This window comes from Rana temporaria, chromosome 5 (genome assembly GCF_905171775.1).
Source record: "Rana temporaria chromosome 5, aRanTem1.1, whole genome shotgun sequence".
Lineage (NCBI taxonomy): Eukaryota > Metazoa > Chordata > Amphibia > Anura > Ranidae > Rana > Rana temporaria.
This window is the reverse complement of record NC_053493.1, coordinates 33,926,956-33,954,499: the sequence shown is the minus strand read 5'-3', so window position 1 is coordinate 33,954,499 and position 27,544 is coordinate 33,926,956. Positions and strand designations below refer to the sequence as shown.

The 27,544-nt window shown below is 46.8% G+C and overlaps 1 protein-coding gene across 1 annotated transcript in view; it reads right to left on the bottom strand.

Moving 5' to 3' along the window:
* ANKIB1 (ankyrin repeat and IBR domain containing 1) overlaps nucleotides 1-27,544 on the bottom strand; it is a 215,858-nt gene that overhangs the window by 36,578 nt on the left and 151,736 nt on the right. The window contains exons 9-13 of the mRNA XM_040352348.1: nucleotides 26,714-26,880; nucleotides 20,754-20,842; nucleotides 16,564-16,694; nucleotides 10,626-10,760; nucleotides 2,204-2,290 (exon numbers count right to left, since the gene is read on the bottom strand). Coding sequence (XP_040208282.1) covers nucleotides 2,204-2,290; nucleotides 10,626-10,760; nucleotides 16,564-16,694; nucleotides 20,754-20,842; nucleotides 26,714-26,880 — 609 coding nt within the window. The remainder of the gene's footprint in view (nucleotides 1-2,203; nucleotides 2,291-10,625; nucleotides 10,761-16,563; nucleotides 16,695-20,753; nucleotides 20,843-26,713; nucleotides 26,881-27,544) is intronic.

The window sequence follows — 27,544 nt, the reverse complement described above, 5'->3', positions numbered from 1 at the left end:
GTATTTGTAGCGGTTGACTGATTTTTTTATTTGTTTTTTAGGCGGAACGCCGCTTTCAGTCATTGAGTTTTAAGGGAAAAAAAGCAATGTAGGCAACATTTTTAAAAATATTTTGCTATGCTATGTGAATGGGAACTTATAACAAAATATAAAGTAAGCGTTTCCGAATTTGGAAGCAAAAGTGGAAATACACTTTAAAGCATAAATTCACTTTTGACAATATGTTACATCTGTAATTTAGGGTGTAACACGTTACCAAAGAGCACTTGCCTAGGCCATTTGCTTCAATTCCCGTGAGTTCAGTCTACAACACTTTGAGCTGAAAAAAAAAGTAGGACGTGATCTACTTTTCAGCGCAGTGTTGCCACATATTCTACTGCATTGTAATGTACTGCAGTGCTGGAAAAGAATGAAATGTAATTTTAATAAAATTGGAAAAAAAAAAAAAAAGTATACAGTACAACGTGCCAACGCATCTGCACTGGTCTGTTCAGGGTGCACACCAGCATAATGCAGCCATTATGCTGGTATGGAGTGACCTCTATGTATTTTATCTGCACGTTTGGTTGGACTATCCATGGACTATTTTATGTGAATATTTCGAATTATGGGCGAACTGCAGTAGCACGCCTGGCTTTGCATGCTCCTCTGGGTCCCCAGGCAAATATTCTAGGTGCTAGTATAAGTTCTGCTTTCTTCTGTTCAGATACATATATCTAAAAACTTTCTTACTTGGTACAAGGGTTCTTCAAAAAGTTTCCGCACTTTTTTTAAACTCTTATATTTAATAGTTTAAAAAAAAAGTCCCTTCTTAAAATGTTTGTAATTCTGTCCAGCCACTCCTGTGATCCAGACACCTCTTCCACACAGCGTAGCCATATATTGGTTCCCCAACTTCTTCCCCTCATTTCATCAGGACAATCCGAGTCCAAGCCAAGCCGGGACTGGCAATAAAGGAGCAGCAGCACTCTGATGAGGCCATCCCTCTGCTCGGTCCTACTACAAATTTGTTCTTGAACAGGGATTAAAAGAAGAAGTAAAACCTGATGGGTTTTACTTCCTCTTTATTTCCCTGCAAAGGTAAAGCATAATGGGCTACTATGCATCACATCGCTATGTGACTAGCCCGAGTCGCGCAACGTCACTCCCGCGCGTGGAAGCCGCCAGTCACGGCATGATGTCTTTAGAAATGGCACGATCTCGCCCTTTCTAGCCGGCGCACGCTTATACTGTAAATGTAACGGAATGACCCGGGACACCCAGAGACTTTGTAAGGATGAGGGGTACTCCTGTACCGGCGTCACCAAGGAGTCTTATGTCTAGGGTCACCTTATGTCCAATAGGGCCATAGGGTGACTGAGAAATTATGTCCTAAATTACAGGACAGGGGACATCACTGATAGTTCATATTGCAGGATTTTAAGATACTGCAAGATGTTGGTTAATTGTGACCCAACCAGTCAATAGTGACTCATTCTATGATTAGCCCCGACTAGTGACATGCTAATTGAGTCAGGCTCCTGGAAAACCTTTCATTGTGTGATAACACTGCCTTAAGCCTATTGATGCTCAGAGGTGTGAATACCTTTCGGTCAAGCTGTATGCGAAGACAGAACGTCTGTCTAGGGATGTGGATTGAAGAGATCATTGTGTGTGATGGTGTTTTGTTTGATATGCTGTTAATGAAGGAATGTGCAGTGATTAGATCATAATAATTATAGGCCGGCGCCGACATGTCTAGAATGTTTAGTAATTAGCTCAAAGAATGTGATTGAAACCCCCCACGGTGTGATGTGTGGGTGGGGAGCTGATTGTTCCTTTAATGCCTTGTACTGTATATAAGACTGAAAGAAACCATTAAAGTTGTCATTACATTTGGAACAAGTACAGAGCTGCGTGTCTCGTCTTGATTCTGGGCAAATGGGATGGATCGGGTCCTGTTGGTTGGAGTGTCGATAAGCTGTCTTGGAAAGGGTGGAAGGTCGTAAACGGTGGTGACCGTTACAGTAAATATCTCCTAAACCGTGCAGGTTTAGGAGATATTTCCAGCACCTACAGGTAAGCAATAATATAGGCTTACCTGTAGGTAAAAGTGGTTGGTACAGACTTTACAACCACTTTAACAGCGTTGTACAATACAAAAGGATGAGGAGTAATCTTTGTAATAGTTTTTTTTGTCCTTTAAAAACGATTGGAAGGTTACCTGGTAGCTGTGTTCATGGTTTTTAAATCTTGTATAATAGTGCATAAATCTATCCAGTTCCTGGAATCTTTTATGCTTCTTCTCTGCCTAGAAACAAAGAAAACAACTGTAAAAAAAAGTCACAAAATAACATCCTTTGCATTATTATCAGTTAAAATACATTCAAATAACTCCTGTCAGTGTCTAAATGAGGACATTTAAAGCGGGGGTTCACCCTAAAAAAAAACGTTACATTAAGCTCCATTCCGACATTGACTGTACGCTGATCTTTTTTTTTTGTCGTACATACCGTTATATCTTTATTCCCCCCCCCCCCCCCGGCTTCCGGGTAGTGAATCCCGTGGGAGTGGGCGTTCCTATGCACAGGCTAAGTGATTGTCGTATGACATAAGCTTCTCCCCGTTGCATATGGCCGCGTCACGAGTTGCCGAAAGAAGCCGAACGTTGGTGCGCAGGAGCCGTATAGCGCCGACTCGCAGTCCGGCTTCTTTCGGCAACTCGTGATGCGGTCGTATGCGCCGGGGGGAAGGTTATGTCATACGTCAATCAATTAGCCTGTGCATAGGAACGCCCACTCCCGCATGATTCACTACCCGGAAGCCGGGGGGAGATATAACGGTATGTACGGCAAAAAAAAAAGATCAGCGTACAGTCAATGTCGGAATAGAGCTTAACGACTGCCGCATGTACATATACATCGGCAAAATGGCACGGACAGGCAGAACGACGTGCCCGCACGTCGCTGCCTAGACGTGGGTCCGATCGGGACCCCCCCCCCCCCGGTACATGCGGCGGTCGGAAATCCGCGGGGAGTGATCCGGGATGAGGGCGCGGCTATTCGTTTCTAGCCGCCCCCTCGCGATGGCTCCCCGGAGCTGAAGAACGGGAAGAGCCGTATGTAAACACGGCTTCCCTTTTATAGGGAGACACAATCGATGACGTCAGACCTACAGCCACACCCCCCTACAGTTGTAAACACACACTAGGTGAAACATAACTCCTTCAGCGCTCCCCCTGTGGTTAACTCCCAAACTGCAACTGTAATTTTCACAATAAACAATGCAATTTAAATTGTCCGAAGTGTCCGCCATAATGTCGCAGTCATGGAAAAAAATCGCTGATCGCCGCCATTAAGAGTAAAGGCCAGGCCAGTCAAGTTCCTCCACCCCAAACTCACTCATCCATGTCTTTATGGACCTTGCTTTGTGCACTGGAGGGGGGATTATGGCGTGGGGTTGTTTTTCAGGGGTTAGGTTTGGCCCCTTAGTTCCAGTGAAGGGAACTCTTAAAGCGGAGCTCCACCCTAATTACAACATTACTGCATTTACATTTGCGCTATCAACAATGCTAAATATGGATGTTTTCATTTTGTAAATATGTACAGTACCTGTACATTGCTGAGGCTTCCGGTCTGCGTCGTTGCGGGAATTTTACGGGCATTGCGTCACTTCCCGTTCGATGCTGTGCAGTGGGAGCTTCTCTCCATAGCTCCCTGCCTTCACTGCGCAGCCGTCATATCAAATCTCGCGGTATTTCTTTAGCAGGAAGTGACGCGCTGAGGCTGTGGCTGTGTAGCTGAGGCTGTGTTTACATGAGAAATCACAACGCCTGCCATTGCTATGGCAACACAGACGCTGGCGCCCATGGTCCGCGCTGCGTGAGCGGTGGATGCTGGGAACACAGCGTCACCGCAACCAGGAAGTCCCTGCCCGTATGTATTGCCAACACTCAAAATGGAAACGGAAGGAATATAAGTTATTTTTCAGCACAGAAATAGAGCGGAGCGGACGTTAGAGCGGAGAGAAGTAAGTTTCTTTAAGCCCTGCACTTAGCTATGTAAATAGACTAAAAAAAAACAAACGTTATTGCATGGGAGATCCGCTTTAAGGCTTCAGCATTCCAAGACATTTTGGACAAACTTCATGCTTCCAAGTATGTGGGAACAGTTTGGGGATGGCCCCTTCCTGTTCCAACATGACTGCGCACCAGTACACAAAGCAAGGTCCATAAAGACATGGATGAGCGAGTTTAGAGTGGAGGAACTTGACTGGCCTGACCTCAATCCAATAGAACACCTTTGGGATGAATTAGATTGGAGACTGTGAAGCAGGTCCTTTTGTCCAACATCAGCGCCTGACCTCACAGATGCGCTTCTGGAAGAATAATCAAACATTCCCATAGACACACTCCTAAACCTTGTGGACAGCCTTCCCAGAAGAGGTGAAGCTGTTATACCTCTTGGGCCAACTCAATATTGAACCCTACGGACGAAGACTGGGATGCCATGAAAGATCATGTGTGTGTAAACGCGGGTGTCCCAATATCCTTGGCAATATAGTGTATTAGGGAATATATATCATTGAAAGTTCTTCTGCCTGGAGTGCCACTCTAAACCTTGAAGTCTTGCCTGCAAGACCCTATCCTAGGATTTTCCTGTGTACACCGCAAGCAGTGTTGATCTGCAATCCTCCTTATACATATGGAGAAAGGTGTAATAAATACATTATCTTTCGGTAATGTGCGTGATGTGCCAAACAATAAAACCAGGAAAAAGGGGCGGGGGTGTATAATACTCCAGATTAGCAGTGTGACTCGAGCACAGAATGTGGATACACACAGAGGGCAGAGCAGCCATGCGAGTAATTGATACCATTTCATATTCATTGTGAGAAACAGCATCTCAAATATGTGCAATGGGGCTTTGAAATGTAAGCTAAAAGCCATTTCCTGAGCAGTAACAATAGCGATCTACAGGGGACAAATAATCCAACATTTCTGAAGACACAAAAGGCTGGATCTGATAAACCTGGATTATAGCAACACTTCCAATACAAAACATTGCCAAGGATTCCTCTTGTGACTTCATTAGGATCTGCCTTATTAAAGGGGTTAGTCAGCACAACACTTAAATTTTCAGCACATGCTGGTGGCAGTGGCGGACGTTTATTAGGGGCTTAGCTGCTCCTAATCCACGCTCCTGGCGCCCTAATCATCCCCATTGATAACGTCAGCCTATGACGAAACGTGTCTGGGACGTGCATTCAGTGACGCTACCGCGCTCTATTCGAATGAGGAAGGGCTCTCCTTGCCGGCCGGCACTTGTTTTTATGCTTGCTGTTTTTAGAACAATTGTAAGTACATTTTTTTATATTTAATAAACACCCTCAAACGGTATCACACTATTAGTCTGTTTCTATTCTGGGGACTACGTGATCTCTGAGTGGAAGGGCTGCCACTCTATCTCTGTGTGGAGGATTGGATTCGCTGGATAGCAGGCTCTTCTCCCCTGGAGATTTTTCCCTTGGATGACTGTGATTAGGATTCCTCTGGATTGGTTATCAACATAAAAGAGCGGTGTATCTTGTTTAAGGCTATTCCCTCTTAGCTATCCGGTAAGAGGCTATCTATGTGGTGGTGGCTTCACTGATTTGTAATACTTTTCACTGTGGTGTCATCAGAATCCAGCTGTACAGTTTCCTGCTGCATATTCAGTGTCTTTTTTCATCAGGACATTTATTTTGGACTAATTCATTTACCAGTCAATTTTTCAATATCTGATTTTATGTTTTAATTTATATTGAACATGTTTTCCAGTTTCATAGCTGGCTACATATTTTTTCTTCATTTATTCTGTTTCTAGTTAGCGCAAATTTTTTTTGTTCCTAATCTACATGCAGGGCACTGGACGTATAGATTTCTATGGATTTTTTTTTTTTTTTTGGAAGCCCTTGAAGCCTGAAGCTCCAATTGGCATCAAAAAAGGGTGGGCTCTGTGCCCACCCTGTTGTGGCCTCAAAGCGCATTATTCACTAAGGTCTTTCTGTTTTCTCCTCCCGGCCAATCAAGAAGCAGGTCCCGAGACCCGAACGGCCGGGAGGAGAAGCGACGGCCAGGGCACTGAGGTGACGGGAGGGGGAAGCCACTGCACAGGGTAAGTGTGGGGCTGACGGGGGCCTGGGGGTCGCTTATTGGTTGGTTAGTGTGGGTGGTGGTCTGTGGTCAGGTCAGTCTGAGATTTTTCAGCATGTCCCTTGTTGTTAAGCGAGAACAGCCACACACTGATCGGAATTTGGTCAGTCCCTGCTGAATTGGCAGAATTTTGAACAGTGTATAGCCAGCTTAACAGACCTGATCAGCTGTACACATCCTCCTTCTTCCACTTGTGATGAGGGGTGTGGCTGTCGCTCAGCTCTGCAAGCACAGAGCACTGGATGTGAGGCCAGGAAGCAGGGACAGGGCATTTGCAAGCACAAATGAGTCACAGATCAAAACACGCATGGCTACAGGACTAAAAACAATAAACAGATGTGAAACAAATGATAACTAAATCCCAATGTATTTATTTATTTTAAATTTAGATAAGGGTGGTGAGGGAGACGATCACTGTCAGATTTTAAATGCTCTCGGCATCCACAATAGATTTAAAATCGATAATCCATTATTCATATACCCCCAAAAAAAAAAATTGAGGGGAAATACCACATTTTCAGTTGCCACCAGAACAGAAATAAAGAGGAAATCTTCCAATGGGGACACTTACTTCTGAGACTAAGAGGTATTTCCCTTCACAATAGAAGGAGACTCCCCTTCCTGCTCAGTTCCCAGGACAGGAAGTATTGAGACATAAAAATGTAATTTTTTAACCTTCCCCTACCTAAATGAAAAAATATATACTATAACCTGTTAGTGGCCACATATTTGGGTGCAACATTGCAAAACCAGCTGTGTCGAGAACGTGTGTCCTGCGTACTTAACGGCGGCTAACGGAAAGTTGCTTGCGATCGGGGCACTTTCCGATTATGTGACCGCCATGACAGCCAATCACGGCAGTCACATGATCACAGACTACACCCCGACGGCTGGCATGTGAAAACCCTTACAGGGCAGGGAGATGCCGTTGCCTAAAGGTTAAAGGATAAGTTCAAGGAGTGCGCAGAGCATTGCAACCATGATAAGCAGATCGAGGGTGCAATTTCAGGTTCCTGCAGACTCTCAGCATAGCGGTCTACTTGTGCCTTATACATAAAGGCAGTAACCTAAGAACAGGATCATCAACGGACTATGAGAGCGCTCAACAGCACTCTTTCAGCTCATCGAGAACTACAAGCTATCATTTGGCAATGGCAGACGGTACTTGTAGGCATTCATTCACAGGAAACTGTAGTGTAAATGAATGATGTGGCCATATGGGTGGAGCCACGCACCACCATGCTGTTTAAAGGATCACTAAAGGAATTTTTTTTTTTAGCTAAATAGCTTCCTTTACCTTACTGCAGTACTGGTTTCATGTCCTTATTGTTCATTTTTGCTTTGAAGTTGCTGTAATTCTGCTGTGATCTCCACACTTCCTGCTTGTCTGTTTCCTTATAACCACAGTACTGGGAGCTTTTCACGGTGGTCTAAGCTGTCATTACTGTGTGTCTAAAACTTAACAGAACCAATCAGATTCATTTTAAAAACAAAACACTGCCCTGGATTTGTTTGTTTTTGTTCTGTGTGTCTCTCTAGTTCACAGGAACATGAAACCAGTTTAAAAGTGAAACTAACCTGCAGGCACATTATATGATTGATTTTTATCTATTTGTAATCATTTTTAAAAGGAATCAGTTAACTTTTATGTCTCTATACCCTGTAAACAGTCATTTCAGCAAAAAATGTTTTTTCCTTTAAGGACCCTTTAAGGGGAGAGGATCACACACCCGCTGTCACAGGAAAGGGGGGGGGGGGTCGGCTGTGTGGGGTGCAGATGCTGGAACATGTTACAAAGGTGAACTTGGGCCAACTCTGGGCTATATAATCTCTTCAGAGAGCACCACATCAGCGCTGAACTCTGAATCAGAAAGGATCACCCAATTTTCTTGTTAAAAAAAAAAAAAAAAGGATCACCCAACCAAGATTAGAAGCAAGAAGGACCTTGTGGCATCCTACTACCAACCTAAAGACTTCAGTAACATTTAAAAAAAAAAAAAAAAAGCAACGAAAACCTGGTGGGACCTTCAGGTGTGAGAATGGGGAAGACTTTGGGGCGATGTGTTGGGCTTAAACTGGCCTTCCAAGAAAACATTTTTCAGAGAAACAAGGCAGCTACTATTGATTAAATCCTTAATTTAAGTTGTGATAATAAGTGAGGAAATTAATGAATGGGGAAGTCAAGGATAGGGAAAGAATAAGTGAATATCGTGTAAATATGTGTAAATAGATGAAAATTCTGCTCAAATCTATGTGTACAAATCACTGTGAATATGGTAAAGAAGGATAAGGTTCATGAGCGCAATCGCAATTACACCTGTTGTGTCCTATAATCACTGTGAAACAGTGGGTATGCCTTTAAATGAAGTAAATTAAATCTGATGAAGTCACGTGACGTGACGACACGCGTCAGGAACAGCCCACGTGACCGGAAGTGACGCGAGTTCGTCCCCCAGTCCGTTTGGATGCTATTTATCCTCGTTGGTTTTATTATTTTTTTACATGCAAGCGCATATATACTTTTATTTAATTGTTTTTATCTGTACGTACTTCACTATGGGCATTTTTCTTTGTTCTGGCCTGGTCTGCTAATCTAATTCGTCTGGGAGCCTCCATTTTAAGGAAGCCCACCACAGCCTGTGTTTGGAATCTTGCACACAGAAGCCACGACCTGCCTGAGAGGCTGGAACTCAGCCATTTAAGCCGTCATATCCCTGCTTCAAGGTAAGCGCTCTATGAGCCCATTCACCAGGAAGATCTGTATTTGAAACTCCCTTCTTCTTTGAATTCAAGCTACATATCATGGACTGTTTTATGATGTGTCCTCACTGATCACACTATCATTTGAATTTCATCAGCAGCCAGTGATCTGGATTTGTTCATGTGCATTGTCATTAGTCACAGTCATTGGGGTAGATTCAGGTAGGGCTGCGCACTCTTACGGAGGCGCAGCGTTCCGTTTTTACACTACGCCTCCGTAAATTACTTGCGCTACGCTTCATTCACGAAGCAGTAGCTTCGTAATTTGCGGGGGCGTTCCGTAAAAGTGGCCGGCGTAAGCGCGCGTAATTTAAATGATCCCGTAGGGGGCGTGGATCATTTAAATTAGGCGAGTTCCCGCACCGAACGTAGTGCACATGCTCCGTCGGGAAACTTTCCCGACGTGCATTGCGGTAAATGACGTCGCAAGGACGTCATTTGCTCCAACGTTAACGTAAATGGAGTCCAGCGCCATTCACGATTCACTTACGCAAACAACGTAATTTTCAAAAATCGCGACGCGGGGACGACGGGTATACTTAGCATTGGCTGCGCCTGCTAATAGCAGTAGCAGCCTTACACAGAAACCGACGAACGCAAACGACGTAAAATTCGAACGCCGGGCACGCGTACGGTTGTGAATCGGCGTGAGTATGCAATTTGCATACTCTACGCTGACCACTACGGGAACGCCACCTAGCGGCCAGCGTAAGAATGCAGCCTACGATACGACGGCATAAGAGCCTTATGCCAGTCATATCTTAGGCTTAAGCCGGCGTATCGAGCTTTCTGAATCAGGAAAGTCGATACGCCGGCAGTACTTAGCAATTACGCTGCGTATCTATGGATACGCAGGCGTAATTGCTACCTGAATCTACCCCAATGTTTTATTTATCAGTTCACTATGGTTCTATAATTACATTTTTGTTTTTATATTGTTTGTGTGGACACGGTGTTGGTCTCCACAAATTTCATATATTTTCTTGGGACATATTTAAAAGGCATACACACTGTTTCACAGTGATTATAGGACACAACAGGTGAAATTGCGATTGCGCTCATCAACCTTATCCTTCTTTACTCAATTTAAGTTGCTAGAATCCTGGCAGCCATGATAAGCCACAGATATGCAGATCAAAAGTCCTAACTGTACCTGCTACAGTACCCTTTCAGAGCCACAAATTTACATTCAGTACCATGGGTACCAAGAGGCCTATATAGACATCTAAAAAATGGGCGCTGTAGCAAAAAAGAAACGGCCAATTGGAGTTGGTTTACTAAAGGCAAATAGACTGTGCGCTTTGCAAAGTGCACTCTGCAAGGGCAGTTGCTCCAAAGCTTAGTAAATGAGGTAAAGATTCACTCTGCAAAGAATATCCAATCACATGCAAGTAAAATTAAAAAGAACTGCATTTTTGCTTGCACATGATTGGATGATGGAGGTCAGCAAAGCTTCTGCTCATTTACCAAGCTCTGGAATAACTGCACAGTCTATTTGCCTTTAGCGCCCATTTTTCAGATGCCTATATAAGCCTCTTGGTACCCATGGTACTGAATGTAAATCAACCGCAGTAGCTTTATACCCCCTCTCTACAGCAGACATGAAAGTGCTCCTCTTCCCCCTGGATTGGTCTGTTGATTATCTAATCAGTAATCCAGAAATAGAACTCTAAGTGTATCGGTCATCTCTCACCTCTACCGTCATTTCTTTAGATTGCTCTTCCACCTGATTAATGACCTCGTAGCGAGTACAGCGGTAATAACCTCCCGTGGAAGAGCTGTGCTTCTTCCATTCTTCCAAACAGATCCAGCAAAAGTCATATTTACACTGAAGAGAGAAAAGAAAATTAAGGTGGGGGGTTTAAACAGATCCATAAACATTTAGGGCTAGATTCACAAAGCCTTTACGTCGGCGTATCTATTGATATGCCGCGTAAGTTGAAAGATGCGCCGTCGTATCTATGCTTGCTATTCATGGAGCTAGATACGCCTGAATTTCGGCTTCCTCCGACCGACGTAAGTCTTAGTACGCCGTCGTATCTAGGGTGCATATTTACGCTGGCCGCTAGGGGCGCTTCCGTAGATTTACGCGTAGAATATGTAAATGACCTAGATACGCCGATTCATGAACGTACTTGCGCCTGCTACGCCGTTTACGTAAGGCTTACGTCTGGCGTAAAGTTATCCCTGCTATATGAGGCGCTGCCAATGTTAAGGTATGGACGTCGGAACAGCCGGCGAATTTTACGTCGTTTACACAAGTGGTACGTGAATGGAGCTGTGAGTAGGTTACATTCACGTCGAAAGCATTGCGCCAACGTTTTAGGGAGTATATGCGACGTGATTCTGCGCATGCGCCGTACGAACGGCCATTCATTTACATGGGGTCACGGCTAAATTAAATGAGGCACGCCTCCTACCTGCCTATTTTGAATTAGGCGGCCTTACGCCGGCCTATTTACACTACGCCGGCGCAACGTACGGCGCGGGATCTTTTGGAATACGGTTCTGGGCTCACTGTTTTACGTCGGCGTAGCGCATATGAGATGCGCTACGCCGGCCAAAAGGTACGCCGCTGTACCTGAATCTAGCCCTTTGTTTATAAAGACACCATTGGCTAATAGAATAGCATTTAGCTGCTTTATAAGAGAACCTGTCACTTTTGAAATAGTCCAATTCATCAATTAGCTTGATGCACATAATTCTTCGATATAGCTCTCGATTTAAGAAAGTGCTCAGAGAAACCTTACTTCCATATACGCTATATTACCAAAAGTATTGGGACACCTGCCTTTACATTCACATGAACTTTAATGACATCCCAGTCTTAGTCCGTAGGGTTCAATATTGAGTTGGCCCACCCTTTGCCGCTATAACGGCTTCAACTGTTCTGGAAAGGCTGTCAAGGTTTAGGAGTGTGTCTATTGGAATGTTTGACTATTCTTCCAGAAGAGCATTTATGAGGTCAGGCACTGATGTTGGGCGAGAAGGCCTGGCTCACAGTCTCCGCTCTAATTCATCCTAAAGATTGTCTATTGGGTTGAGGTCAGGACTCTATGAAGGCCAGCCAAGTTCCTCCACCCCAAACTCACTCATCCATGTCTTTATGCACCTTGCTTTGTGCACTGGTGCAAATCATTTGGTGATGGGGGGATAATGGTTGTTTTTCAGGGGTTGGGTTGGCTCCTTAGTTCCAGTGAAGGGAACTCGAAGGCCTGGTTCACACTAGTGCGTTGCTTTTTTGAGCTGCGTTGTCGTTGCAAATTTCTCTAGAGGGTGTTCTGCAGATCAACTGCGGTTTAGCTGCAGATCAGGTGCGAATTTGGAGACCTGGGAGAAGTTCCGGGTGAGAGGAGAGTGGGGGAAAATTGTATTGAGCTGAATGAGAGAAATTCCTGCAGAGAACTGAACACATGTGCGAATTAGATGCGTACCCATAGAAGATAATGGGACTGAATTCGCACCTGAGCCGCACCGCAAGACATAAAAACCGCATGCGGTTTGGAGGCAATACGCAGTGCGGATGCATCGCACATATGTGAACCAGCCTCATTGAAAACAATGTATTTTGAAATGTCCTGCGAATTAGATGCCGTTTAAACCGCACTCAATTCGCATAGGTGTGAACCTGGCCTTAAGGCGTCAGCATATGAAGACATTTTGGACAATTTCATGCTCCCAACTTTGTGGGAACAGTTTGGGGATGGCCCCTTCCTGTTCCAACACGACTGCACACCAGAGCACAGAGTAAGTTCCATAAAGACATGAATGAGCGAGTTTGGAGTCCTGTCCTCAACCCGACAGAACACCTTTGGAATGAATTAGAGCGGAGACTGCGAGCCAAACCTTCTGGTCCAACATCAGTGCCTGACCTCACAAATGTGCTTCTGAAAGAATGGTAAAACATTCCCATACACCAGGGGTATTGAATTAAGATTCACGGAGGTCCAGTCACTAAAAATTTTTTCCAGCGGAGGGCCGAATTGCATGCTTGATTCCTAATGGCACCTTGAAGCATCGGGCAAAGGCTGCACATTTTCGTGACCGCTAAGCTAGCTTGGTGTAGCGCAATTTACAAAATCAAAGGGTAAGAGGACTTATTTCTCTGTGTTTCTGCATGTAAAACAGCCTACACGCAGAACACAGGTAGCAGTGATATAAACCTAGCCTCAGATACTTCACATCAGAATAGTGTTCTTAGCCCCTCTACATCACAGCCCCCTTCATATCACCCCCTTTACAGCAGTGTCTTCAAATCCCCTCATATCACTTCCCCATTAATATCACCTCCCCATCGCATTGCTGTTATCTGCCCCATTTATATCAGCCCACTCCTTCAAATTACTGACCTCAGCCCCCCTCACATCGCTGTCGTCACCCCACCCACCACTTTGTATAAATCTCTTCCCCTTCACATTCCTGTCCTCACCCCCCTTTACATTCCTGCCCTAACCCCCTCCCTTTTAAATTCCTGTCCTTACCCCCCTTCTTTACATTCCTGCCCTAACCCCTTCTTTTAAATTCCTGTCCTCACCCCCCCCCCCTTTAAAATCCCCCCCTCCCAGACTCCTGCATTGACCCCTCTTTACATCATCCTGGGCTTCCCACAGTACTTCACAGTAGTGACAGCTCTCTTTGATGTCCTACCTACACAGGACGGAAGGCACATCAATAGATGTCATCGGAGGCAGCACTGCTCCACCTGGATATCGAGAGGCAGGAGGGGGACATTGATGGAAGGACAGCTCTGCATGGCCTCCGGGAGGCAGGAGGTAGACATCGGCGGCCAGACAGCTCTGCATGGATCCCGGGAGGCAGGAGGGGGACTTCTGCAGCCGGACAGGTCTGCATGGAACCCGGGAGGCAGGAGGAGGACATCGGCAGCCTGAACAGGTCTGCATGGATCCCGCGAGGGAGGAGGGGGACATCGGCGGCCGGACAGCTCTGGAAGGAGGGCGGGAGCTGCAAACTTTTCCTGGTAACCAGCTTGTGATTGGTTGCTTGGCAGCTACTGCCCTTCGTCTGGAACTGTACTGCCTCCGATGTCATCCTCCTGCCGCCCATACAGAGCTGTCTTACCACATATAACAACTCCATAAGGATGACAGCAGTGAGGGCAGCTGACCAGGCTCCTAAATGGGGGGACTTCAGCCGGGCCGGATGAAACAGTGACTGGGGCCGGACCCGGACCGCGGTCCGCCATTTAGTGATGCCTGCCATACACACTCCTAAACCTTGTGGACTGCAAAGGGTGGGCCCAACTCAATACAGACTAAGACTGGGATGCCATTAAAGTTCATGTGCGTGTAAAGGCAGGCATCCCAATACTTTTGATAATATAGTGTATGTTGGTTTAGTTGTCCAATCCAATACCAAAAACTAACATTTAAAGACAGGATTACAGATCACAGTTTCTTGTATCATTTGGGAATGTTTTTGGGGAGATCTATGCACATGGGTTCTGAGCTCCATCCACCTTCTTGAACTAGAATTGTGAAGCTCCTACCACCCCTGCAAACCACGGCCCAACTCCAAGCTCATTTTGTCCAGGGGAGAGGAGAAAGCTGTATATTTACCAAATTCTTTTTTTTTCACATGAAAGTATATTTACCCGATTCTACACTCCACCTGCAAACAGCACTCCCCCACAATTCTGCGGTGGACCGTTTCTGACATCCTCACAGCCAGAGCCGGTCCATGGGCATGAGGACGTCAGAAACAGTCCACCGCAAAAGACCAATAGACCGGGAGGGGGGGGGGGGGGCAGGAACCACAGGGACCGGTCTTGTGCGGGGAGAATCAGAGGATTAGGTAAGTATATCTCTAAGGTAACTGAAGGTAAGTAATCTCTGTTCTCCAATCCCCTAGACAAAAATGAGCAGCCAACCTGTGCAGTGCGGGCACAACAAACACTACATGGGTATATGATGTAGCTAGAACTGTAGAAGGGGTATTTCAACACCAAAGTCACCGCTGGACACAAGAATCAAGTGGTTGGCGTAACTCATTGGAAATCGCCTATAACTAAAGCGTTACTAAACCCACAATAGTAAAATCAGTCTGTATATGCAGAAAAGCATGCTTGTTATACTCACCATGGAACCTAATGCCGCGTACACACGGTCGTTTTTTGTGATGAAATAAAACGACGTTTTAAAAAAACGTAATTTAAAATGATCGTGTGTGGGCTTTATGTCGTTTTTTGTCTTCTAAAAAAAAGACCAAAATTTTTTTTCAAACATGCTTCAATTTTTTATGTCGTTTTTCAAAATTTCTTTTTTTGTGTCATAAAAAATGATCGTGTGTGGGCTAAAACGACGTTTTTAGACCAGCGCATGCTCAGAAGCAAGTTATGACGCGAGCTTGAATGGAACAGAGTGCCGTTGTACGTGTTGTACGTAACCGCGTTTTGCTAGAGCATTTTGAAAAAACAATGGTGTGTAGGCAACGTCGTTTTTTAAAATGAAGTTTAAAAAACTTCGTTTTTTTTCCCCCATGAGAAAAAACAACGTTTTTTTACAAGACAAAAAATGACCGTGTGTACGCAGCATAATGGGTTAATCCTCCGCACTGTGTAAAAAGGTTGTTGCATTCCGTCTTCTCTGACCCACCCCTTCTTTTTCTGTCTCCAATCCATCTGCTGATAGAACAGAGCCTTGGCGGCACTCTGCACATGCTCAGTTTGGTGTGTACTGCTAGAGAGTTGTTTTTTTGGGAGGGTGCATGTGATCAGCACAGGGCCAAATCAGCACTGTCCAGACAAAGTCAGGGGTCCTACAGCTTCATAGGACAGTCAGGGGAGAATGAAAATCCTCCTACAAGCTTTAAAGTGGAGGTTCACCCAAAAGTTAATTTTTAACATTAGATTGATGCTCGTTTTGTCAAGGGGAATCGGGTGTTTTTCTTTTTAAATCGAAGCAGTACTTACCGTTTTAGAGAGCGATGTTCTCCGCCGCTTCCGGGTATGGGCTGCGGGACTGGGCGTTCCTATTTGATTGACAGGCTTCCGACGGTCGCATACATCGCGTCACGATTTTCCGAAAAGTAGCCGAACGTCGGTGTGCAGGCGCCGTATAGAGCCGCACCGACGTTCGGCTTCTTTCGGCTACTCGTGACGCGATGTATGCGACCGTAGGAAGCCTGTCAATCAAATAGGAACGCCCAGTCCCGCAGCCCATACCCGGAAGCGGCGGAGAAGATCTCTCTCTAAAACTGTAAGTACTACTTTGATTTAAAAAAAAAAACACCCGATTCCCCTTGACAAAATGAGCATCAATCTAATGTTAAAAAAAAAAAAAAATTCGGGTGAACTCCCGCTTTAACCAGACACTGATAAAAGTCATAAGACTGCTATATACTGCTGATGATAAAAGATATTTAGCAGTTTATATTTACTAAAATAATTGCATTTCCATGTTCTGTGTAATGTGGGAGACCAGATATAGTGAATGCAGGCTCCTGGGTTTAGTAACACTTTAAGAATTAGTATTTTAAATCAACAGATCCTTTAACATGCCACTCACATAGCTGGGTGTGCGGGCGCTGCCTGCAAAAGGAACTACTAACTAGTAACAAGATGTAGCAAAGTCTCCGATGTAAATTGTAAGCAGTCCTTAGAATTGTGTTCTCACCTTGGCACACTGCATGTGGTTACAGCCCTCATTTTTCTGGATAGGAGATTTGCAGTTGGCGCAGGGTTTGGAGTTTGTTAACAACCACAGGCAGTTGGCAGCATCCTCGAAAGCCTCATTCACGCCGGCAACTGAGAATCAGCACAGAACAGAAGTCAGTGACCAATGTATACACGAGTCAACTGCTACAGCAACTTACTTGTAAAGTATAACAGATATGTTAGTGGTTTGGCACGTTTAACCCCCCCCCCCCCACGCAAAATTATCCTACCATCACCACTCTTCCTCGGCAGCCAGTCAGGAGACTTCTCTTTTCGGCCAACCGGAAAACTGGTCTCACACCCGCTTCTGAGTGGCCGGATTGAGGATCGGTGTTTAAACAGCATTCATTCACTGTTGCAACACACCTGGGTGGGATCGGAGCTCATTCTCTGCTCCCTGAGCCTCCGTCTCTAATCAGGCGCCTCAAAAAAAAAACAAAAAAAAACGGCCGCTGCAATTTATGCACCCGGTGTCCTGAAAGGGGCCGTACACATGAATAGGGGATGTCCGCGAATAGATTCATGTTATGTATGAATCTATCCATTATGCATATAGGGGGTGGCGTGGAGAGAGGGGGCAGCGCCGGGCACCCCTTATAGATGGGCCGCCACTTCTCTAGACGATGATGTTCTCTACACCTAGTAACTTGATCACCACTTCCACCAAGGCTCTCCATGTGGTTGTGTAGAATTTGTCGCTTATATGTTGACAGTCTCCTGTGCAGTCTCTCGAAGTCTCCTGTACTATGTGCGCCGTCTCCTGTAGCCTTTCTGCAGTCTCCTATTAAAAGGTCTAAAGTCTCTGACCATCTTAAGCGGCTTGGTAACTGGTCGTGGGCCAGAATGATTGGGGCGGGTGGATGACAGATCAGTGTTCACTGTGCATATGCAGAGCGGACACAAAAAACAGCCCGCTATACTCTATAGGCCCTCCGATCTTATCCACCCAGAAGGAAGGGGATGGATCCTCTTCTATTTTTTGTAGCAGATTGGATTGGAGGTAGGCGGATGTAAATGGACACAAGTCCTCCAAAGAGGTAAATGGAGGGTCCGATTGGGTCTGCCTGAAAAACAAGACAGGTGGACCCGATCGTGTCAAAGGGGCCTAAGGCCGCTTTCACACTGATACGCTGTGGTTTACCCTAACCACGGGTGCAGTGCAGCGTATCTGTGACTTTCTTGCGGGTTAGCTACACTCAGGGGCGGACTGACAACTCATGGGGCCCCCGGGCAATAGGAGATTATGGGGTCCCCGGGCAATAAGAGATTATGGGGTCCCCGGGCAATAAGAGATTATGGGGTCCCCGGGCAATAAGAGATTATGGGGTCCCCGGGCAATAAGAGATTATGGGGTCCCCGGGCAATAAGAGATTATGGGGTCCCCGGGCAATAAGAGATTATGGGGTCCCCGGGCAATAAGAGATTATGGGGTCCCCGGGCAATAAGAGATTATGGGGTCCCCGGGCAATAAGAGATTATGGGGTCCCCGGGCAATAAGAGATTATGGGGTCCCCGGGCAATAAGAGATTATGGGGTCCCCAGGCAACAAGAGATTATGGGGTCCCCGGGCAATAAGAGATTATGGGGCCCCCAGGCAATAGATTATGGGGCCACACACATACAGTATACATACACAGTATATACACAGACATACAATATAAACACACAGGGCCAGATTCACAAAGAGTTACGCCGGCGTATCAGTAGATACACCGACGTAACTCGCAATCTAAGCCTGTTGCATGTTTAAGTGTATGCTCAAACTGAGATACACTTAAACCTACCTAAGATACGACAGCCTACGCCGTCGTATCTTAGGGTGCAATATTTCCGCTGGCCTCTAGGTGGCGCTTCCATTGAGTTCGGCGTAAAATATGCAAATTAGTAGATAAGCCGATTCACGAACGTACGCTTGCCAGTCGCAGTAAAGATACACTGTTTCCGTAAGAGCAATGCCGGCGTAAAGATAAAGCTGCCCCCTAGGTGGCGTATCCTATGTTAAGTATGGCCGTCATTCCCGCGTCGAAATTTAACGTTGTTTGCTTAAGTCGTCCGTGAATGGGGCTGGACGCCATTTACGTCCACGTCAAAACCAATGATGTCCTTGCGACGTCATTTAGAGCAATGCACGCCGGGATTTTTTTTAGGGAAGGCGCATGCGCAGTTTGTTCGGTGCGGGGGACGCGCTTCATTTAAATGAAACACGCCCCCTACCTGCCGAATTTGAATTCCGCCGGGTGTTTTACGCTACGCCGCCGCAACTTTACAGGCAAGTGCTTTGTGAATAAAGCACTTGCCTGAAAAACTTGCGGCGGCGTAACGTAAATCAAATACGTTACGCCCGCCCAAAAGTACGCCCATCTACGTGAATCTGGCCCACAGTATACATACACACAGAATACACATACACACACGGAAAAGGTACTGAAGAGGTGGGGCAGCTATAATCTTGTGATTTTTTTTTTTAAAACACATATTTTTACATCTTGTCCCTGGTTTTACTGAGGCTGGCAACCCTGATGGGGCCCCCCCGAGTAACATGGGGCCCTTGGGCCGTGCCTGAGTGCCCGAATGGTCAGTCTGCCCCCGGCTGCACTTTGCCATAGAACTCCATTATATCCTGCAGGGGTGGTGCACTTTGAGAAAGCGCACCAAACTCACAGGTAATAACAGAAGTCTATGGCTCAGTGCAGGTAAGCCGCAGGTGCACCTGCGGATCAGTTTAAAAGAAGCCCAGAGTAACTAGTGCCTAACTAGAACAGATATGCCCATTGATATGTGATTTAAATTAAAAAAAACTGACCTTTAAACACAATCTACACTTCGGAAATCACCCTCCAGGTACGCGATTGTGCCCAGCCATGCCATTCTGCCGACGTATATCGGCGTGAAAGGGTCCTTAAGTGGTTAAGCTGGGCACATATATCTGCAGTATTTTGTTATCTCTTTTCAAAGCCCTAAGTCTTATAGCTCTCTTCTGAAAGGTTCCTCTATATATACTGTATTTATCGGGCTATAACGCGCCCCGACGTATAGCGCGCACCCCCGAACTTGAAGGAAAATTCCTGCAAAAAAAAAAATACTTGCAGTTTGGATGCCCCTCGTCTGTGTCTTGCCCGTCGTCCATCGCGTCCTGCCCGTCGTCCATCCGCGGCCTCGTCCTGTCCGGCGTCCTTCTGCGGCCATCGTGGTGTCATCCCCGCTTCCCACGCTGTGTTCGAACCACTGCGCCGACATATACCGAGCGGAGTACACTCGGGTATAGTCGGCGGGCTCGGCTCCTCTCGTGTAAAGGACGTACAGGACGTGACCGCGAGAGGAGCCGAGCCGCCCGACTATACCCGAGTGTACTGCGCTCGGTATATGTCGGCGCAGTGGTTCGAACACAGCGCGGGAAGCGGGTATCGGCGTATATCGCGCACCCACGATTTTGCCCTGATTTGCAGGGCAAAAAAGTGCACGGTATACACCGATAAATACGGTATGTATTATTTGAGATATATATATATATATATATATATATATATATATATGTTTGAAAGAAGCCCAGAGAAACTAGCGCCGAACTAGAACAGATATGCCCATTGATATGCGATTTAAATAAAAAAAACTGACCTTTAAACACAATCTACACTTCGGGAATCACCCTCCAGGTATTTCCGGCTGTTGCTGTCCCAGGCGGAGTGTATTTGGTATTACTCTGCCAGTGACAGAAGTTGGCGCTATATAGTAAGTATCGGCAGCTGCATGCTTCCTCTACCACCAGCTCCATTCTCACCACTGACGCTCTGGGATGGTGGGTCGGCAACACGCGATCTAGGCTTGCCAAGAGCAGGAGGTCGCAGGCCACTTCAGAGGGATCATGGGGTCCCCAGTTCTATAGGATGCGGAAAATAACGTGCTGCCCTTTGGCAAGGTAAAGACCCAAAAGTTGAAGCACCCTACACCTACCAAGTTGACCATCACTGCCATAGAGTTTCCATGTGCTCATATAGTTTATTTTGATGTTTGCCAAGTGAAAATGCTTCACAGGTAGAAGATAATAAATAATCACAGAAAACAGAAGATGTCACACCAAATAAATTACAGTCAGTGAACGTGCTGTGTCTTATTTTATAATGTGCAGAGACTTCTCAGGATGATACTTACGCTCCTCTGGCTTCATCTCCGACACCTTGTGAAGCCAGTTTTTCCACGTTTGGCAGTCGCAGGGCTCATGGGCCTCTCCCAGACACTCCCTGCAACAAACAAAGCCGGTCATGTTTTGCCAGTTTTTAAACAACTTTAGTCTAATCAAAAACACATCTGTATTCTGGATGCAAGTAAAGGAGAAAATTCAAAAATTGACAGTCATTATCTTAGAAGAGATCCTGGCAAAATACCTCTTGCAGCTGAGCAACCTGGCCAGAAACGCAAACAAAAAAGCTTTAATAAACCACCTGCTGAATGTGAACAAATTTTCACATTTTCATGGTCCCCATGCAAAAAAAAATAATCCAAAACGGTGTCCGCTAGCTCGCTCACTCGCACACTCTGCTTTTCAGCCACAGATAAATGTAAAAAAAATATTATAATATAATAAAATAAAAATATATATATAATAATAATAAAATACAGTGGGGATCGAAAGTTTGGGCACCCCAGGTAAAGATTTGTATTAATTGCTTGCCGACCAGCCGCCGTCGTTTTACTTTTATTTGGAAGTCGCTGGCTCTGATAGACACTTCCAAAAACCAACAAACTGCTGTTATTCAGATGGCCGGCGCTCACCAGGGGGCAGGCCATCTGAATAGGGGGCGGCGCCGGCAACAATACATGAGATGACGGATGACAAGCTCCTCTCTGCTCACTGAGCGGGGAGGGGCTTGTCGGGCACTCCTATGGAGCGATCTGCCATGGATGGATATGGACAAATCGCCAATCCGATCTGATTTTGCCGGATCGGATCAGATGTCAGTGGACATGTCTCCGCTGACATCCGACGCTCCATAGGACTGCATGGAGCGGCCGTTCAGGTCCGCCGTCAAAACTGACAGGCGGACCTGAACGGTCCGTCCGTGTGAATGGGGCCCAATGGTCCGGGTCTTAAAGAGGGGGCTCACCCTAATAAAAAAAATATTTTTTTCCTAGCATTAAATTAGGCATAGTAGCGCGAGCTACAGTATGCCTGTATTTATTTTTTTAGCCCCGTACTCACTGTGCAATCGTATAGATAAGATTCCGACTCCCCGCGGGGAATGGGCGTTCCTATCCAGAGGGAGCATGATTGACGGCCGGCTATGGCGCGTCACGCTTCTCCGGAAATAGCCGAAATAGGACTTGGCGCTTCACGGCGCCTGCGCATAGTCTGTGCGCAGGCGCTGTATAGCGCCGTGAAGAGCAGAGACCTACTCCGGCTATCTTCGGGGAGCGTGACGTGCCATAGCCGGCCGTCAATCATCCTCCCTCTGGATAGGAACGCCCATTCCCCGCGGGGAGTCGGAATCTTATCTATACGATTGCACAGTGAGTACGGGGCTAAAAAAATAAATGCAGGCATACTGTAGCTCGCGCTACTATGCCTAATTTAATGCTAAAATGTTGGTAATGAGGGTGAACCACCGCTTTAAGTGGTTACATTTCATGAATCGAGTTTACATCCACTTTAAGCTAAAAACCTTCTGACTTTACAACCCCTTTTCAGCAAGTTGTCTTCACCACGTCTGGATGCCTAAATGCATCGAGTTGCTGCAATGCGATTGGCTGATTAGCAATTTGTGTTACCAAGCAAGTGAACAGGTGTACCCAATAAAGTGGCCGGTGAGTGTATATTGTTACATCCTGCAATTTCTATGAGATCTTCACATTCAAGATCCGTTAGGAAAGCTTTTTTTGGCTCTAATATAATGATGTTATGGGTGTGCTTGCTCTCCATTGTAATTATCTCTCCACAACACTAACTTGACATTAACCAGATCCCAGTCTCAGACGCGGTTTCCTCCCCGTCCGGCTATCCCGCCAATGAATAATTCACAGTGTTTGTGTTACCAGATACACGGCGGGTCTTTTAAGGACTGGGGAACACCAGGTTACATCCCGGCACTGCTGTAGCACAAAGACCTAATATATTAGACTTGACTTATCAGTACATCTTTTTTTATGGAACCGGTTTGGACATCTAACGGTTTCTTCCGTCACGATTTGGCCCTAAGCATCCTCAGAAGTCCACAGTGAAAGGCACCTTGGCACGCAAGTTTCTGGTTACAGGCCACAGGAGGCCATGAATGCCTTTCCCTCGCAGCGCCCCGTGTCATGTCTACCATTACAGCTTCTTTATAAATGATGTACAATCTAACAAGAGGACAGCAAGCAAGACACAGGCTTCCCGCAGGTAGCAAGACACCGACCACAATAGCCGGGCTTCATCTCACACCGAGTTATGTAATACGGAGGACAATGCTTGCCCTTTACTGCCGTGAGCCAAGAGTGACTCATGTGTTCATATGGAGAAACAGAAGAAGAGGAACTAAGAGACTAACCCGACCTTTACACATTGCAACAATAAAACAAGAAAGATAAAGGAAAATGCTACTCTTTATAAAAATAATAATAATAAAAGGCCCCCATATTGAAAATAAATAAATAAGTGCATTTGTTAACTTTTTGCATTGGAGCCTGGAAAGCACTGCAACTGTGATCAGTTAAAGTGGTTCTAAAGCAGGCATCACTAAATGGCGGACCGCGGTCCGGTTCTGGCCCCCGTAGCCTTACTACCCGGACCGAAGCCTCGCCAATTAGTTGCCTGTGTGCAGTGCCGATCCTGACCTCAATCCTGACCTCCCTGGTGGGGCCCTAAGCAAAATGACATTAAAGTTGATAAGCGGGGGCGGGGGGCTGCGATGTGCGGCGATCGTTGTTGCAGGGTGTCAGTCTGACACCCCGCAACACCGATCAAGGTAAGGAGTCTCTCACGGAGACTCTTTACCACGTGATCAACCGTGTCCAATCACAGCCGATCACAATGTAAATAGGAAAAGCCGGTACTCGGCTTTTACTCACTCGCGTCTGTCTGAGTAGAGGAGAGCCGATCGGGGGGGGGGGTTTGTGCTGATCGATTATCAGCACAGCCCTCCCCGAGGATGCCCACTGGACCACCAGGGATAAAAAAAAAAAAAAAAAAAAGAAAGGATGCCACCCTAGACCACCAGGGATGAGGAGGACACAAAAAATGGATGCCAATCAGTGCCGCAATGGATGCTAATCAGTGCCCACAATGGGCATCACTGATTGGCAGGCATTGTTTGGCACTGATTGGCATCCATTAGTACAACACATACAATAGTGCCCATCCGTGCCACCTATCAGTGCCCATCCGTGCCGCCTATCAGTGCCGCCTATCCGTGCCGCCTATCCGTGCCGCCTATCAGAGCCCATCCGTGCCGCCCATCAGTGCCGCATATTAGTGCCCATCAATGCCACCACATCAGTGCCACCTCATCGGTGCCGCCTTATCAGTGCCCGTCAGTGCAGTACCATCAGTGCCCATCAGTGAAGGAGAAAACGTACTTATTTACAAGGTTTTATAACAGAAACAAAAAAAAAACTTATTTTTTCTAAATTTTCGGTCATTTTTTTTGCAGAAAATAAATATCCCAGAGGTGATCAAATACCACCAAAAGAAAGCTCTATTTGTGGGTACAAAATGATAAAAATGTAGTTTGGGTACAGTGTAGCATGACCGCGCAATTGTCATTCAAAGTGCAACAGCGCTGAAAGCTAAAAATTGGTCTGGGCGGGAAGGTGTATAAGTGCCCTGTATGGAAGGGGTTAAAGTAAGTTGAGAAGCGGGGGGGCTGCAAGATGACGTGTCACATTAAAGTAAGTTGAGAAGCTCGGGGGGGGGGGGGGGTCATGTCACATTAAAGTTGAGAAGCGGGGGGGTGTTCTGCTGTTGGAAGTGACATCTTACATTAAAGTGAGAAGCAGAGGGGTGCTGATTTCTTACCTCTTCTCCCATGCAGCCAGCGAGTTGAGACGCGGGGTGAGGGGCCGAAAATGACTTCTCACCAGGCGGGGCCTCTAGTAATTAGGGGGGCCCTAATCGGCTTGCATAGTGAGCCGATAGGGCAGATCGGCCTTGCCTGTGTGTCCCACTCCTCTCCCCGCCACCGGCTCGCCCGCCTGCCTGCTGCTATGTTCACAGCAAGGGAGGCGCGCAGCACGGGTTATTCTGTCCCTTTTGGTTTCGGTTTGCTGCAGTGTCTCCACCCTCCTTACACAAGTTGAGAAGCGCGGCTGCTCTGGACAAAGGGCAGGACTTTTTAAGTTAGGAAGCGTGTGATTGGTTGCCACGCAGAAGGGCGGTCCCAGCAATCAATCACTCACCTTCAACTTGAAAAATCCCGCCCGTTGTCCAGAGAGGTCGCGCTGCATCTTGTGTGAATAAGGTAGGGCTCTGTGGGGAGGGGGAGTGCTGTGCTGTTATGAGGAGCCTGCTATCTAGGGGGGTCTGTTATGGGGGGACACCAGTCTGTGATGAGGGGGGGCAGTCTGTGATGGGGGGGGGCAGTCTGTGATGAGGGGGGGGGACTAGTCTGTGATGAGGTGGGGGGGGGACTAGTCTGTGAAGAGGGGGGGGGGACTAGTCTGTGACGAGGGGGGGGGGGACTAGTCTGTGACGAGGGGGGGGGGGGGCTAGTCTGTGACGGGGGGGGGGGGGGGACTAGTCTGTGACGAGGGGGGGGGGGACTAGTCTGTGACGAGGGGGGGGGGACTAGTCTGTGACGAGGGGGGGGGGGGGACTAGTCTGTGACGAGGGGGGGGGGGACTAGTCTGTGACGAGGGGGGGGGGGACTAGTCTGTGACGAGGGGGGGGGGGGACTAGTCTGTGACGAGGGGGGGGACCAGTCTGTGATGGGGGTCTGAGAGGAGGGGCCTGTGACACAATTGTCACCTTTCGGGGGGAGACGGGGGCAGGATACCTCCGACAGGTATCCTTTCCCACTTCCAGGAGTCCGGGCCGGCTCCCTCCTCCTCCTCCAGCCGCCGGGCCAATAGGAGAGAGGAGCGGGGCCTCGCACATGTGCAGTAGGGTTCCCAGCGTGAAGCCCAAATGCTACACTGCCGGGTTCCCTTACCCGCAATGGCGGCGACAGCTCATGGAAACATCAGCTGCGGTGCCGACATCGCTGGACCCCAGGACAGGCAAGTGTCCATTTATTAAAAGCCAGCAGCTGCAGTATGTATTTTTTGGCCGGAACACTGCTTTAAAGCATTCTCTACATTAAGATAAAGCACCTTATGTGTGTAGCAGCCCACTTAAAGTGATTGTAAAGGCTTTTTTTAAAAAAATAACAAGCATGTTATACTTGCCTCCTCTGCGCAGTTGGTTTTGCACAGAAAAGCACGGATCATCCTCTTCTTTTTATGGGGGCACCCATGCCGAGTCAGAGCTCTGTGTATCCATTCAGACACCGAGCTCCGACACCTCTCTTCCCTGATTGGCTCACTGACTTTGATCGACAGCCGCAGGAGCCATTCGTGCTGCTGCTCTGTCTTAGCCAATCAGGAGGAGTGTCCTGGATGGCTGAGGGGTTTGTGGACATCGCTGGAGAGAGAAGGGGCTCAGGCAGGAAATTAGAGGGGGGCTGCTACACACAGAAGGCTTATCATCGTAATGCATAGAATGCATTAAGATAAAAAACCTTCTGCCTTTACAACTCCTTTAATACTTACCTAAGCCCCATCTCCGTTCAGCAATTTTCACAAGTCCCACGGCTGTCCGGGACTCTCCCTCCTGATTGGCTGAGACACAGCAGCCAATCAATATCAGTTAGCCGATCAGGAGAGAGAGGGGAGGGGCCGAACCACAGCTCTGTGTCTGAATGGACACACGGATCTGCAGCTTCGGCTTAGGTGACCCCATAGCAAGCTGCTTGCTGTGGGGGCACTAGACAGGAGAGAGGGACCAGGAGCACCAAAGAGGGACCAGAGAAGAGGAGGATCATGCACATTTTTTTTTTACTTTTCTACAGGGACCACCTTTAAGATTTAAACTTTTAAAGTTCTTCGTTAAAATATACCCAAAAATCAAGTGGCAAGTAATAATTGTAACATTGAAATGCACTAACCAGCAGAACAGATGCCCTTTCCCACAGTCCACGGCTGGAGCTCGCAACAAGGGGAAGGTCAGGATGTCGGACCCAGATGTATTGGTCCCTTGCTTCTTTAAGCGCACAGCCCGCTCGCAGGCTGGTGTTGGGCACCATCGAATTGCAGTGTTATTTTCAACAAATGCCTGCCGGTAAAAAAAAAAAAAAACAATGGGATAGGAAGGACATCTTTTTTTTTTAACAGTATATACCAACTAACAAATGTATGCCTGTTCTGGGAACACGGCTGTGACGCTAAAACCACACCATTACAACTGTGCAATCCCTGGACTTTAAAGTCATTGTAAACCTGACTTTTTCTTAAAAACAAAAAAACATGTCACATCTGCTCTGTGCTATGGTTTGGCACAGAGCAGCCTCGATCCTCCTCTTCTGGGGTCCCTCACCAGCACTCCTGTCTCCACTTCTTCAGTGAGTGCCCCCAAAGGAAGCCGCTTCCTTTGGGGGTACTTGCGTGGACTCGATATAGGGCCACGCTGCTTGCGTTTACAGACGCAGATAGCGCGGCTCAGCCCAGCCTCCCCGCGCCTTCACCAAAGAATTTTTTTGAATCCCGCTGCTATCAATCTGCCCAGTGAGGAGGGAGAGAGCGTAGAGCTTCTGCTCTCTTGCACATTTCTGGATTGAGATCGTGCTCAGGTAAGTAGAAGGGGGGCTGGGGGGCCGTTTCCTGGACACACAAGGTTTTTTATCTTAATGCAGAGAATGCATTAAGGTAAAAAAAACTAAAGCCTTTAGGAACCACTTTAACCAACTAAAATGCCATTGGATATCTTTTACATTTATGAT